Source organism: Dreissena polymorpha, chromosome 5 (assembly GCF_020536995.1).
Source record: "Dreissena polymorpha isolate Duluth1 chromosome 5, UMN_Dpol_1.0, whole genome shotgun sequence".
NCBI lineage: Eukaryota > Metazoa > Mollusca > Bivalvia > Myida > Dreissenidae > Dreissena > Dreissena polymorpha.
Window position 1 is genome coordinate 125,350,784 of NC_068359.1, and position 15,338 is coordinate 125,366,121.

A 15,338-nucleotide genomic window follows, 5' to 3' on the forward strand; every position below is an offset into this window, starting at 1 on the left:
ATACAAAGTAGTACGCTATAATCTGTTTATATACAAGTATAAATGAGTTAAATTGTATTAAAGCATAAAGTACATAATTTGTACCTTAACAAGTACATGTACATTATTTCCTTAATAATTAAAGCTCACTTTACATACTGTATGGCACGTTACTACTGCATGAACACACATGTGCATGTTCACACATACTCACAGGGCATTATAATCTATTTCGGAACCATAGACCCGTTGGGCACTGCACCATTCATATACAACAATATTCTATAAAAAGAAATCAGGAAATGCTATTATCTTAGAGCAGTCTATCATGTTAGCACAATTGGAAATAGTTAGATGTAATTAGATGTTATTGACCCACTTGATAGAAATTTTCACAACCAAGTAAGTTAAACATAACAACAAACATTTTGAATATACTTTTCATGCACATGTATATGACCAAAGTGTAGTTTTTTGTGTACAACATAAGCCTTCAATTTGCATTTAGATGTACATTTCATGAAAAAAATAAGTACAATTTTATAGTACAATCCATAATAAATCATAATTTTATGTAAACCTAATATCTTCTTTAAAACTTTTTCTTAGCTCGATTTAAAGTTATGTCATAGGCTTATAGAGACACTATTTGAATCTGTGTCCTTGGGCAGATGTTTAAGGGGCCTTTTCACAGATTTTGGCATGTATTTAAGTTTGTCATTACATGCTTTATATTGATAAATTTAAACATTGGACCTAAATATCCCCGGTAAAAACACAAGAGTACAATTAAAAAAAAGTAACCTTCAACTGGGCTCAAACCACTGACCCCTGGAGTCCTGGAGTAAAAAGTTACCCACTTAGACCACTCGGCTATTCGTGCTCATGCTATGATAGGTTGTATTTTTTAATTTCTATAAGCATTCCTCGTAGTTTCACAAAATATAAAGACAACAACAGAACTTTCCAAATTATTCAATCGTTTTACGTTGCAACGCTTTATAGTTTTCAGGTTTTCAAAACGTCAAAAGATGCATATAATGGATATTTTAGAGCAGGATAAATGTTCAATATTACTATTTCCTCACAAATATCATAACTAAAACAAAAATTTGAGAATCTGAAACAACTTTTTTAAATTTTGTCTATTTACCGAAACGTGAAAAGGCCCCTTTAAGAATTAATGCTCCTGACACATTCCAGAAACCATAATTATCCACTCCAAAACTGTAAACTATTGTATTTTTATTTGGTTAAGATTAAAGTCCAATTAAACCATCGTAATCAACTAAAACAAGCAAATTCGTTGAATTGATATCCCCCGCTAATATGCTTCTGGACACAAAAGTGTTATATTTGACACTAAAAAAGCATTTTTTAAGATACAAAGGGCCATTACTCCGTTATTAACAGATGGTGTACAATGCCATCTGGCGTGCATCATCCTCTTATCCATATATATACTCATATCAAGTTTCAATGAAATCCGCCAAAGCACTTCCAAGATATGGCTCCGGACACAAAAGTGCTGGACGGACGGAAAGACGGACAGACAACGCCAAAACAATATCCCCAGCCTATGGCGGGGGATAACAATTATGAATACCTGGTTACTTCCGAAAAAGTTATAGCCATTAAGTAAAACATAATTATGTAAATTATTACAGAAGACATCATTTAACATTTTGCAAAATATAACTACAACTGTTCACAATAGAAGGCAGTGCATCAAGCAAATAACTTAAAATGTTTAATCCTCTAAGCGGGGTTTGAATTTGAAAACAATAACATGTTCAAAGAGCATGTTACGGGTAAGTTCAAGTTCTAAGAGTCCATTATAGGTAAGTTGAGGTTCAAAGAAGGCTATAGGTAAGTTAATGTTCCAAGACTGCATTATAGGTTAGTTCACTTTCCAGGAACCTATTATAGGTACCTTCAAGTTCCAAAGGCCCATTATAGGTAAGTTTATGCTTAAATTTGTTGTTGTCATTAACACCGAAATATTGTTTTCACATAAATCACAAATCATTTCAAGCATATATATGTTATTTTTAACTCTTTCGTCGCGGGAACCGAATTTTGAAGGCCTTTGCAAACAGTTTGGATCCAGATGAGACGCCACAGAATGTGGCGTTTCATCAGGATCCAAACTGTTTGCTATTCTGATAGTATTCTTTAAAAAAAATCGAAGAAAATGCTAATTTTAGAAATTCAGCAGACAACATTTTAGCATACGACAGATTTCCCAGCATGCAAAGGGTTAACACACACTTACCTACAAATCACTGACCAATCTTGACAACATGTTTAGAAAATTTACAACTTAAAAGTTGTGTGCTTTAAGAAATGTATATATACAATTTTAATGAGCTATTTTGATGCAAGTTGAGTGAACTATATGGTTTTTGTAAAATGTTGTAAAAACGCTGTCATTTTTAATAAACATCTTTTAAAACTGAGAAGACTGAAAGCATAATGTCCATAGCATTAAACTGCAATATAAAATACTTAAATTAAACCCATGTTTATAATTATAAACGTAAGTCTTATCACAAATCTATATGCAAATAACTATATTGTGTATAATCTCTTGTTGATTTAACTCAAAGTACATGTATAATGTCATAAGTTCATACAAAAAAAAAGTTACAAACTTAACATTAAACAATAATTTTAACTGAGAACCACAGCAAAAAGTACCTTAATAGTGATGGCGGTTATAAACACTGAACTTATTTTAACACGGTTACATTTATTATCTATTTAAAATTTATGAAACCTTCTGTAAGCCTTCTAGGCATTGACTATTGTGACCATCTTATTATTGACAGATAGCAATATGATTAATATGATTATTTACAGATTTAGTAAGATGAAAACAGGAAGACAATTTTAAGATATTCTGTGAATAAGATCAGCAAATATGCAAAATGAACATAACAATTAGAAAATGATGTAAATTTATTTAATGATAATGATATAATGAATCACAAAAACAAGCCACTAAAACTAAAGCAAGTCAAAAGGTTGTGACATTGTGAAAATATGTATAAGAGAGAAACAATGTGAAATGGAAAAACTGGGCTTAATGCATGTTGTAGTGTCGTGCCAGATTAAACTGTGCAATCTGGGACAACACTTTCTGCCTAAACAAGATTTTCACTAATCAGAGACTTCATTTAAACGAAAAATAGCTTAAAAACGTTGTCCCTAATAAGCCTGTGAAAACTGCACAGGCTAATCTGGGATGAAACTCTACACACAAGTATTAAGCCCAATATTCCCAGAACAAGCTTCTTATAATGGCTAAGGACAACCCTGGAAAAATAAGCAAGTTTAAAAATTGTGATAGTCAACAAATGTTTTCATGAATGTTTTCAGCATGAATGACTAGATAACAAGTATCATACCTGCACTCAGTATGTTCAGATCTGCATGAGAAAGAGCAAAAGCTAACCCCCTGACATCCATATCAAGATAGTAAACCATCATTATGAATGCAGTTGACAAGCTTCGTTAACCTTTTACCACTTTAATAGATACCTATTTTAAAGTATTTGTAGTCCCTTAGAAAGTTACATTTAATTAAAATCTTTCTCACTAGATTCAATTTTTAAAGTCTTCATTTCCAACAATAAGATACTTATGAGCAGCAAACAGCATAAAACCATAACAGACTGTGAATTACTCACAGGCAACATACTGTGAATTACTCACAGGCTGTTCTGGTTTTATGCTGTTCGCACATAGCCATTTTCACTTTTAGCAAACAAAGACAAATCCAGCAAAAAATGTTAATTTCAAGGAAAATATCTCAATTTTGATGGCTAATTTTACTATTGATAAGAAATTCCAACAAAGTTGATGGAAACCAGATTTACTAAATTTTTGTATTTCCATCTTTTTTTTTAAATATGTTTAAAGATATGAAAGGTTTTGATAAATATCAGAACACAGAATGAGGTAAGATATGACATGAACAAATGTATACTGTACAGTGAATACTAGTATGTGGAAAACCTGACATAGAAATGAACAGGATAAAGCTACAAAATGGTAATTTAGAGTAGTGTCAATTGCCCAATCTTTACAAACAATTTTATCTACATCTGTATCTACATGTAATAACATTTTATCAATATAGAGTTACCATATGATAAGATGAAAAGCTTGTTTCGACCTTTGGCATTTACGTTATGATTCTTAACCCTTTCAGTGCAGGAACCGAATTTTGAAGGCCTTTGCAAACAGTTTGGATCCAGATGAGACGCCACAGAATCATCTGGATCCAAACTGTTTGCTATTCTGATAATATTCTTTGAAAAAAATCGAAGAAAATGCTAATTTTAGAAATTCAGCAGACGACATTTTAGCAGACGACAAATTTCCCAGCATGCAAAGGGTTAAGAATTCACTTTGGCAGAGTTAAGAAAGCAGTACATTTAAATGCCCCTAAAAGCTTCACATTCAGTATTTTTATCACATGATTCGTATAATTGTTAAGCTTCAGGTTGCTATTATTCAACAACAAAGCAGTCCAGCAAAAAACTTATTTTGACCTTTGACCTTGAAACTGTGCCCTTGACTTCTTTAGACCTTTGACCTTATAACAGTGCCTTTGAGTTATTTATACCTTTGACCTTGAAACCATGACTTTGACTTCTTTTGACCTCAAATGGTGACTTTCGACTTCTTTTAACCTTTGACCTTGAAATAGTGACTTTAACTTTTTTTGACCTTTGACCTTTAATCAGTGTGATTTACTCATGACCTGTCCTCTGATTATCTGTAACTGTATATCATTAACTTTTCACTAGAAAGGGTCTAAGAGATATGGAGTAGACATGACAAAAAAGGCTCACTACGTTGACCTTAAAGTATGACCTTAATGCAGAATGAGTCATTGAGTTACGCATGATGTCTGCAAATCGTGTCAATGCCCAATGCAAGTTTCATGAAAATCCATCAAAGGGAATAGAAAATAATAAGCAAACAACACTATGGAGGCTCAAACTTTTGAGAACAACTTCAACAAAACATAACTCACTCATACCTTCTGCCCATGGTCTCAATGCACTTTACAACATTTGATTGAGTTTTATGACAATCCTTCAAAAGATATAGGAGAAGCAGACATATAAGTATTACGGAAAAACTGAAAGACTTCTGGATATAGAGCAATCCTATGAACTCCCCCTAATTTGAGGTGGGGTGGGGGGATAAATAAAGTCAGGACAACTTAACAACCTGCCATACTCAATAATAATACTAACCTTTAGTCAATTTGTGCTCAGTTTTAGAACTGGAATACTGATCTAACATATTTTAGAAATGAAACATCAACTAATTGTAACAAATTCATAATTATATTTACTTTTTTCCTTTCATATTGCAAGCATAAATATTGAAGTAAAAACTATTTCGCTTAACAATATGAACACTTTTCTATATGAGTGTATACAAAACTGGCATATACATGTATTTCAGTAAGCAATCATCATGCGCTAAAAGTTTGAAAAAAGAGAGTAAATTTTACTGCTCTTACATGTATCAAAGCATGTAAACATGATCTTAAAACAGTTATCAACAAAACATTTTTATGAATGTACAAAAATAGTTAAAGCTTGTTCAGCTACTTACAAGATCACCTATGATATATATATCCAAAATATATACAAATAGCATGCAACTTAATAGACTAAAATATCTAGCAACAACAATAAAAATGGCATCAGTGAAAATTCGACAATACGGATGGCGCAGTTTCGCCACTCCCTTTTCGACCGTGACCTTTAGTTCTATCTCTATATTCACCTGAATGTCGAGGCAGAAAAGTTTCTTGGAACAATCCAGGGGTGGATAATCCAGAACCAGTTGCCACCCTAGCACCACTGTAACTTGACTCATCACGCCACTGCGGTATAACAGGTTGGCCGGAAGATTGAGCAAACTGAAAACTGTCCTTATTTCCAGAAAATAGCCTCTTCACGTGTGAGGACTGGACAGGATCAGAGGTCACTGATGGATACACATTTTGAAGGTCCCGTGGCCAGTCTACACCAGAAGAATTTTGAGCTTTGTTAGTCACCGCACCTTTGATATCGTTAGAGGTGAAACCAAGGCCAGCTCGTATGGTCATGTCTTGGACCTTAGCCTGGGATTGCAAACTATCGGGCCACTTGTTTTCATGGTTTCCAGATTGAGGGTTTGACTTTTGACCTTGATCTGGACCCTTCCTTGCTGGCACGGAATTGTGACCATGTGAGTCCGAATCGCTGTAATTATACTTGAAAATTTCAAAGTCTAAGCCTCCAACTGAATTTTGTATGGACCGAGAAAAAGTTTCAGATTTCTCCATTTTTGCCTTTCGAGTCATTTGCTGGGCATGATTGTTTCTGCTGCCATTCCTGCTGGAAGTTGATGGTCTTGAGGTTTCAACAAAAGAGTCACTGCAAAGATGTTTGACATCAGCCACTGGTGAAAAAGTGTCAATGCTATCTTCAGTGAGCAAAGAGAAATCAGGTGATTTCGTAAAATCTGACCCGTAAATCAATTTCGCTGAATTATGATTACCTGTTGGCACCATACTTAATTTAGGTACAATGGTTTGAGAAGTTGCCATGGAAACACTGGCTTGACCCGCTGGCATGGGGACAGATTCAGGGTCAGGTTTGATGTTTCGCCTGACTCTGTCAAAAGTCTCCGGAGAATTATCGTCGCTGATTTTAAACATGCCAGAAATGACACTAGCTCGAACTGGCTTCTGCTTTGGAAGTGTTACAACACTTTCAGTCTTCGCGACCAAATTAAGAATCTCTTGTTCAACCTTGTTATCAGCTGATCCAGAATTCATTGCCCCCATGTTAACCATATTCACAGGACTAGTCCAACTGTCTGATACATTCCCTGCAGGCCAGCTGTTGTCATTCAGTGATGGTTTCTGCTGAACGCAGGTTCTTACATGTGAAAGGAAGTCTTTACGCAATGAGAACATCTCTGAACAGGACTCACACATGAAGGAACCCAGGTCGTTCTCATGAACCACCGCATGTTCAACCAGGGAGTCTGAAAGAACAAGGAAAAATAGTAATCTGTGACAAAAAAATGAAGAAAAAGTACTTATATAATGCACCCTCACAGCCATTCATCGTCTTTGTGAATTGTGAATCATGTGTCGTCAACATTAACCTTGTTGACACTCTTAAGGTCACATTCACTGTCCGATCATTATGAAACTTGGTAAGACATGTGAGCTCCAAAACTAGGTCACTATGCCAAATTAAACAAGTGGGCCATAGGCCCTAAGGTGCTCACCTGAGACAAAAAGGAACTAAACTATTCTGAGGAGATTTGGGTCTCAGGTGAGCACCTTAGAGCCTATGGCCCTGTTGATTAATTTAATTTCTAGTTTTCCCAGATCATATTGAACATATTATAAGCTTATCAAATCCAGAATGATTGCAGTTAAATATTATAAAATCTCCAGTATCTCAGGCTTAACTGTAACATTTTGTAACCAGAAACAAAACAATATAGCTTTAAACTTAACCCTATTGTTCTTCATAAAAAAAAACTGTTAAGCAAATTCAAATGGCCACTGGAAGGCATAATTTTAGAAACATGGATGGTTGATACTGATAGCCTGTTGCCAAAAGATAAATAAAAAAAGCGACAACTGTCTGTTGGCAAGATGCAGGATGTTTTTGCTGAAGTATATGTTAAATGAACAGTGGACTGAATGAAAATCTAAAATGCTACCAAAAAGAAGAGTTTTTTTTAATGAATAAGTACAAATTTAAATGAAACAAGAAGTGATGAAATATTGCATAACAGCCCATACCAATAGCACAATCAGAAACACATATCAAGGGAGCTTGGTATTTTGCGAGGAAGTTTATGCTCGGATGTAAATGTTATTTCTGATTGGCTGGAAGTTTATCTATGCTGTTGTTTGAATTTTGAGAAAAATAGTTCCCTAAAGATCAGTATGTTTTTTGTTTATAGAAAAGATGAAGTAAGTATTTAATTTTCTCAGAACTATTACAGGCTCCTCTGTGGTAATTAACGTTATTATATTACCATTACCGTACTATTTGCAAGACTGAATGATTTTTCTTTCAGAAGCTAAGGTCAAAGTTATATATTAGTTTTTCTTGTGTTTTTTTGTAACTTCTTATTATACTGTCACAATTGCTTCATTTAATTTAGTTCTTGTTGTTGTTGTTATACATCTTAACAGACAATGTTACTTATGCAAAATATTACATGCAAGTTGTATTTTGTGTTTCATCCTTATTCATAAATTGCAGATTAATATCAAAATACTTTAATTTACCCCCCCCCCCCCCCTCTTTCTTGCTGCCCTAAATCCCAAGGTAAATGTTTGCCGTCACAAAGTTGACAGATATAACAGCCCTAAATATAAATTGCCAGCTTTGCAAGAAACAAGACAATTATTTATTCGTTAAAACTATTTTAAGTTACATACCCCATTAATATACATTGAAAAAGTTTGTTATCACTACATCAGATATGACGATTCACCTTGTTAAAAACACATAACTAAAAGTAAGTATGCAAAAAGTGAGATAAAAACGTTAGGAACATATTTATTCATTTTATTGGAAAGATGGAATCTATGAATCAAGTTGTGGAACTACAGTAATTTAATCAAAATCTTGTTAACATCATTGTTTTTAAAGGATTTGTTTACAGATTTTGGAATTTGTGCAAATGTCATTAATTATGATAACTTACAAATCTTAAATGTTTTCAATAGTTCTAACTTAATTTTTATAATAATATAAAGGGTGAACAAAAATCACTGGCATTTGAACCTGTGTCTTCTGGGACAGTAAGTGATTGCACTATCACTGCACCACGAAATCACTGGCATTTGAACCTGTGTCTTCTGGGACAGTAAGTGATTGCACTATCACTGCACCACGCAAAGTTTCATGAAATTGCCTTACACATAACACCTATAATAAATGTCCTCTATATCGTCTGCCAACATCGGGAAATTTTTAGGACAGCAAAAATAAGCATCTGACTGTGAGGCGTTTTGTCTGATTTTGAGCTCTATATAAATTTGGAAGCATGTTTTAAACCAAGCACATTAGGTAGTATGTATAAATTGAACATAAAAGAAAAATTCTGTTCTTTGTAATTCCATTATCATATGGCAGGGACAACAAAGTTTTATTTTTTTTCCATATTAACAAGCATAAGCATTTAAATTTTCAATTTAAGCCGTATACAAAAGACTTTTAGTCTATGATTATGGAAACTTATTAAAAGATTTTTTGTTTGCACACAACAGGTAAGCTTCCCACAAAAACTGAAAAAAACCATACATTTTACTATCATATATAAAACCGTTTTCAACAAACCTTTGTCCTGGAAGGTCTGGTTGCAGATTTCACAGCTTAGCACCAAAGGATGGTCTCCTGAGGAATTTGCAAGTTTGTCATTTTCTGTGCCACTTTTGTCTGCCCCACCCAAGTTACACAGGTGAGTTTCCAGATTGTGTTTATCTGGAAACACCAGAGTACACACATTGCATGCCAACACCCCAAGGTCATGCATTTTAATGTGCTCAGCATAGAGCATTTCCTCCGCGAATTCCTCAAAGCATTCACTGCAGACAAAGATACTTTTCGAAGGATCAACACAGTTGTGATTTTCAAACATATCTTTAACGTCAAACCCAAGAAAGCACTTGTCACACTTAAACTGTCGAGTCCTCGACCTGTGATGCAGCTTCATGTGCATGTTCAAGCACTCGTTCATTTTGAACATCTTCTGGCACACACTGCAAGGGTTCATCTTCATCTCTATGCAGTGGTTTTGATGGCGGTTCAGTTCCGAACTCGTGATACACCTTTTACCACATTTAGTGCACTGATACGGCCTATCCCCCGTATGTAGCCTCATATGAACTATCAGCTGAGATTTATCAGACACCCGCTTATCACAAAACTCACACGCATATGGTTTTTCTCCTGTATGTGTCCGCACATGCTTTACTAGGTCCGTCTTTCTCTGAAACTTTTTGTTGCATGTCGGACACGGCCATGGTCGTTCACCTGTATGTATCATCACATGGCGTCTCAAGTCACACTTCTGACTGAATCCAAGATTGCAATACTCACAAATGTGCTTCTTTTCCTTCACTTTAGCACTCTTTCTGTTACGTTTGTCAATGGTGGAATCATCGTCACCATCATTAGATGTCGTATCGATGCCAATGCTCTCAACACTTTTAATATCAACCTTTAAATCAGGACTTTCAGCCATAACATCACTCATTTTATCTTCCTCATTACTGTCTTTTCTGTCTCTGTCCCTCTTTTTCTTCTTCTTTTTATGTTTGTGTTTCTTTTCTTTAAAAGGTTTTATTTTAGTTAATTTTATTTTCAATGGTTCAACAGTTTTTGAAATTCCATAAGAAGAATCCATATCATTTTCACAAGTACTCTCATTTGTTTCATCGGTAGCAGTATTTGTTTCCTCAGTTTTAACACCATTCGAATTCTCACTCTTATCTTCCACCTTAAAATTTCCACCAATCAAAACAGATGATTGCACTTTCTGTCCAATTGGGCTCTTGTGAAGATTTGATACATACTTCGGTTTGAATCCGCTTTTACTGTCTTCATGATCACTCATTTCTGTGTCAGTAAAATCGTAAACATCCATGTCCTTTTTGGTTTCCTTCTTAGCACTATCCAACAACGAATGCTCCATACCTTTTTTTAATTTGGCTCCCTTTCCCTTGCTTGCTTTACCACTACCAGGTCTCTGGGATTTTGCAGAGTGTTGCTCAGATGCTTCTTTCCCTTTGTCTAACTCATCCTCAGACTCATCTACATTGTAGCGAACACTATCATGCATCCTCTTACGTAGATTCACATGTCGTTCTTGTTTTCCAGTTTCTCCTACCTCTTTTTCCTTTTTCACCTCCTCCATGGCCTCATTAACCAGTCTTTGAAATTCATTCTCAACACTTTGTTTGACCTTCTTTTCAGATTTATCCTCTTCAGATTGATTGACTGATTCAGAGGCTTTAACAGAAGTTACCTTCTCTTTCACCTCCTCTATTACTTTTTTCTCAACTTTAACAGGAGAAGCAGTTGGATTGTCAAATTTCCGCTTCTTTGGTGCACTCATATATTCTCGATGTGCCTTGTGAAAGTCTGACCCAAGTCTGAACTTCATAGTCACTTTATTATCTGAACTCGAGGATATGCTAACAACTGTATTTTCAGTCGGTCTCTCACATTTCAGTCTTTCAAATATATTTCCAGCCTTATTGTCTTCTGGAAGTACATCTTTCGTTTCAGGTTCCTCTTTCTGAACTATGCTTTCACTTTTGCTTTCCATTTTGAGTTCCTCAGATTTGATTAACAGATCACATTTAGCACTTTCCTTGTCTTCATTAAGATCCATATCCCCAAAATCTGTTTCTCCATCTTTTATGTCAGATTCCATATCAGAGTCTTTAAAGTCCTCATCTTTAGATACATCCAAACCATTATCATTAGACTTCTTTTTAACTTTTGCATTCAGACATTTCTCACCAAGGTTAACTGAACACCTTTTAAGTTCTGTCTTATCCACAGCAGCTTTCTGCTTACTTCTCGTACGAATTAGCTTTTCATCTGCTTCATTACCTATAGTTTGTGTTACATTTTCATCCATTTCAATAGTATCAGACTGAGATTCAGTCTTTTTATTTTTTGCTTTTGTCACATCTGGTGGGGTTTTTGTCACATCAAGTGAGGTTTTTAAACCTCTTTTTCTCAAATTCTTAGGTTCATTAGATGCTGTTTCAGCCTTAGCACTTCTTGTTCGTAGAGATATTTTATTAGTGTCACTTTCACTATTTTCACTAGTTTCTACATCTGTTTTCTTCTCAGCACTTTTACTTACTGCAGCTTTCTTTTTATCAATAGGAGTCTTAGCTGCATTACAATCTATATCTTCAACTGTCTTTTCCCTCTTTCGGGTAACAATTACATCTGACTCTGTGTCACAAGTTTCTTCAGCTTTCTCTTCCTCTTCATTTGGGGTCTCACTCGTTGGAATACTCGCATCTTTTTCCAACTTATTTTTTTCATCTGATTTCTTGCCTTCATTATTCCTAGAAGTAGATCCAGCTAATGTAGCAAAATCAGGGCGACTTTTCCTTTCTCGTAAGTTAAATGTTCGTCGCACAGGCGACTGTGGCTTGGGCTTTGGTCTAAAAGCTTTTGTAGGTGATGGTGTTTCAGGCATATTCTTTGGTTTCCCTTCTAGTAATGACTGTTTATTTATGTATGGACCATATTCAATCTTTTTCCTTTTTGACACCTGAACAAGAATTGTTTGCAATTGAGGTTTATCTTCAATGACTGTCTCCTTCTTTTCATGGACTTTCACTTCAAGATGCTTTTCAGCTGTCTGTTCTTTCTGTTTTTGAATCTCCTGGTATTTTCTAATCTTCATCAGCTTCCCAACATATGGAATCTCAAAGTCAACAGGATCTTCCTGTTTCTTTGCTTGATGTTCAACTGTTTTCACATCTGAACTGCTTGATGAAACAACTGCTGATATCGATGCTGTTGAACCTGAGGAAGACATCATTGTGACGACTGGCAAAGGCTTAGTAGTAATAGAGGTAGTTGAAGGAGCTAACACTGTGGTGGCAACAGAAGTTAGAAAACCACTAGCACTTAAACGTGACTTATCAACTTCTTTTACTTCCTGATCAATTTTTTCCATTTCTTTATCTAACAATTCAGATATAGCACTTTGGTTTAGTTCAATAGCATCAGGAGTTATATACGGCTCGTCTACTTTGCTGGGTGTCACAGAATCAACCTTTGGCTTTGCCTCACCAATAACATCACTAAGGAAATCATCAATAACTGGAACAGCAGCCTTTGACTTTAATAAGTCATTCTGCTTCTCATTAAACTCATTCAGTAAATCCTCTATTTCAAACTCTTTGGCTCCGTCAATGTTATCAGACTTAGCATCAATTGCATCTAGCTCTAATATCCTCTCCAAATCATCTTCATCATTCGTGTCACTTATCTTATCGTAATCATTATTAATAAGCGTCCCATTCTCAAAGTATATCTTCCCTTTCTGGTCACCAGACCCTGTAGGGAAGGACGATGATGACGGCTTATTAAAATCAACACTCATAGAAAAGCTAGGATCTATCAGTTTCTGGGTAAGTGCATTATAGTAACCGGTTCCCAGAGGATTCACTGCCATGTCTATTGATGGGCTGGGGAGCGGCCCGGAAGGTGTAGTTCCCTGCGTTTGTGAGCTGGGGTAAACTTTGGGAGCCGTAGCCTCTGCACCATAGGTGTATGCCTTTGTAGGCAAGGCAGCTATGTCTGTGTCCATGTAACCTGGAACAAGAGTCACATCAAAGGGATAGACAAACTTTTTGAGGTCATAAATATTTGTATACCCTGAAAGTTTAAATCAATCCAGAACAATACCCACAGCCGTTAATTACGAGCGCCACCTCTTTTTTGCGATGCATTAATAAACGAGCCAATGCAACTTCCGAGGTGGTGCTTAGGCCCAGATGTTTTGGAATTTCATTAACAATTTTACAGGGTGATTGTATTTTACATGTTTTTTCAACATAATTCAAATTATTTTTAAATCGGGCAATGTAGTGCGATTCAGCGAAGATTGATTTGTCCAAAAATGTACTGACACGTACATTCTCAACTCATTTAAAAACGTGAGAACCTTTATAAGTTGTGGCATGGTGGAGTTTTAAAAAGCATTTCGATGAGTTTTTCCTGTGTGACGAGAAAATGACCACCCAATTAAATTGCTAACGGCTTCAAACAATTGAGTACAACATACATAAGATACTGCAAGCACAAAAATATTGGCATCTTGCCGGCGTAGCAGATAATTTTGCATTTTTCCAAAAGAGATGGAGCCAATGCTTATGAGGTGGCGCTAATGATAGGAGGTGGCGCCAATGCAGGATGTTTCAATAACAGTCGTATCACAATGACATTATCACATGACGTAGATTTTATATATAATGTTATTTGTTATATTAAATTTATGTTTCAACGTACATACCAAATCTTTACAGAACATAAACACAATCTATAATCAATATATAAGTAATCAACTCAATTAAGAAGTCACCAACATTAATAAAACATATTGTAAGATGTATACCAAAAATGTGTAATACTCAATGAAACCAATAACTTAATGTTAAACATTATCAAAATAATGCATCAACATTAATATTTGTATTCAGTATGATAATTAACGAAATAAGTATAAGATAACACTTATTCTTGAAACTATGATTTGTGGCCATTAATCCAAATACTTAATTTACTTTAAAAAGACCAAGGTCAACGAGTCTTAATTAGGCTCATTTATGTTGTTTTTCCCACTATCAACTCCAAAAAAATGAAGATAGCTCGGTCTTTTTCCGTTAACATATTTGTATAATACATGTTAAATGTTGTTATCTCACAAAGACGAACCTTTAAATCCATCAATACATTATTAGAAAACTACTTTTTCTAATTCAAAACTCACGCGACGCAAACGTGCTGAATATGTCAACATAATGTAAAACCTGTATAATAGAAATCATAAAATAGAATATTTCACTTTAAAATATCTATAAATGTGCATTGGCGCCACCTCCTAATCTGAGCGCCACCTCCTTGGCATTGTCTCCATCTCTTTTTTAAACATGCAAATTTATCTATTAGATCGGCTAGAAGCCGATGTTTTTGTGCACGCATTAACTTGTACAGTTTTAAAGAAATCGTTTTATGTAATTAGCGATTTAATTAGCAGGAATTCGCTCGTCACACAGGCAAAAGACATCGATTTGCTTTTACGAATTCTACCATGTTACAACTTATAAAGGTCCTCACGTTTCCAAATGGGTTGTGATTGTATGTTTCTGTACATTTATAGATGAATTTATAATCGCTGAATCGCAATACATTGGCCGATTTTTTTTAAATATTGCGAAATGTGTTGAAAACCATATTAAACCTAATCCCCCTGTAAAATTATCCGTTAAATTTCAAAACATCCGGGCCTGAGCGCCACCTCGGAAGTTGAATTGGCTCATTTATTAATGCATCTCAAAAAAGAGGTGGCGCGAGTGATTAATGGCCGTGAATACCTTAATGTACCAACTTCATTGTTAAATCCGAATTTTATCTGACACACTAAATAAAAATTAAATTGCTCTTTTTTTAAAGATAGAAAGTACTGTGGCCCAATGTAAAGTCGCAGAAAACAATTGTTGACAAAATTGTAAAGAAATGATGAAGTGGAGTATACTAACCAAATAA

At 35.0% G+C, this 15,338-nt stretch overlaps 1 protein-coding gene across 1 annotated transcript in view; it reads right to left on the reverse strand.

The window, feature by feature from the left end:
• Positions 1-3,811: 3,811 nt before the first annotated feature.
• The window catches only part of LOC127882429 (uncharacterized), a 31,414-nt gene continuing 19,887 nt past the window's right edge, over positions 3,812-15,338 (reverse strand). Inside the window, exons 5-6 of the mRNA XM_052431060.1 lie at positions 9,372-13,385; positions 3,812-7,044 (exon numbers count right to left, since the gene is read on the reverse strand). Coding sequence (XP_052287020.1) covers positions 5,711-7,044; positions 9,372-13,385 — 5,348 coding nt within the window. The 3' untranslated portion in view covers positions 3,812-5,710. The remainder of the gene's footprint in view (positions 7,045-9,371; positions 13,386-15,338) is intronic.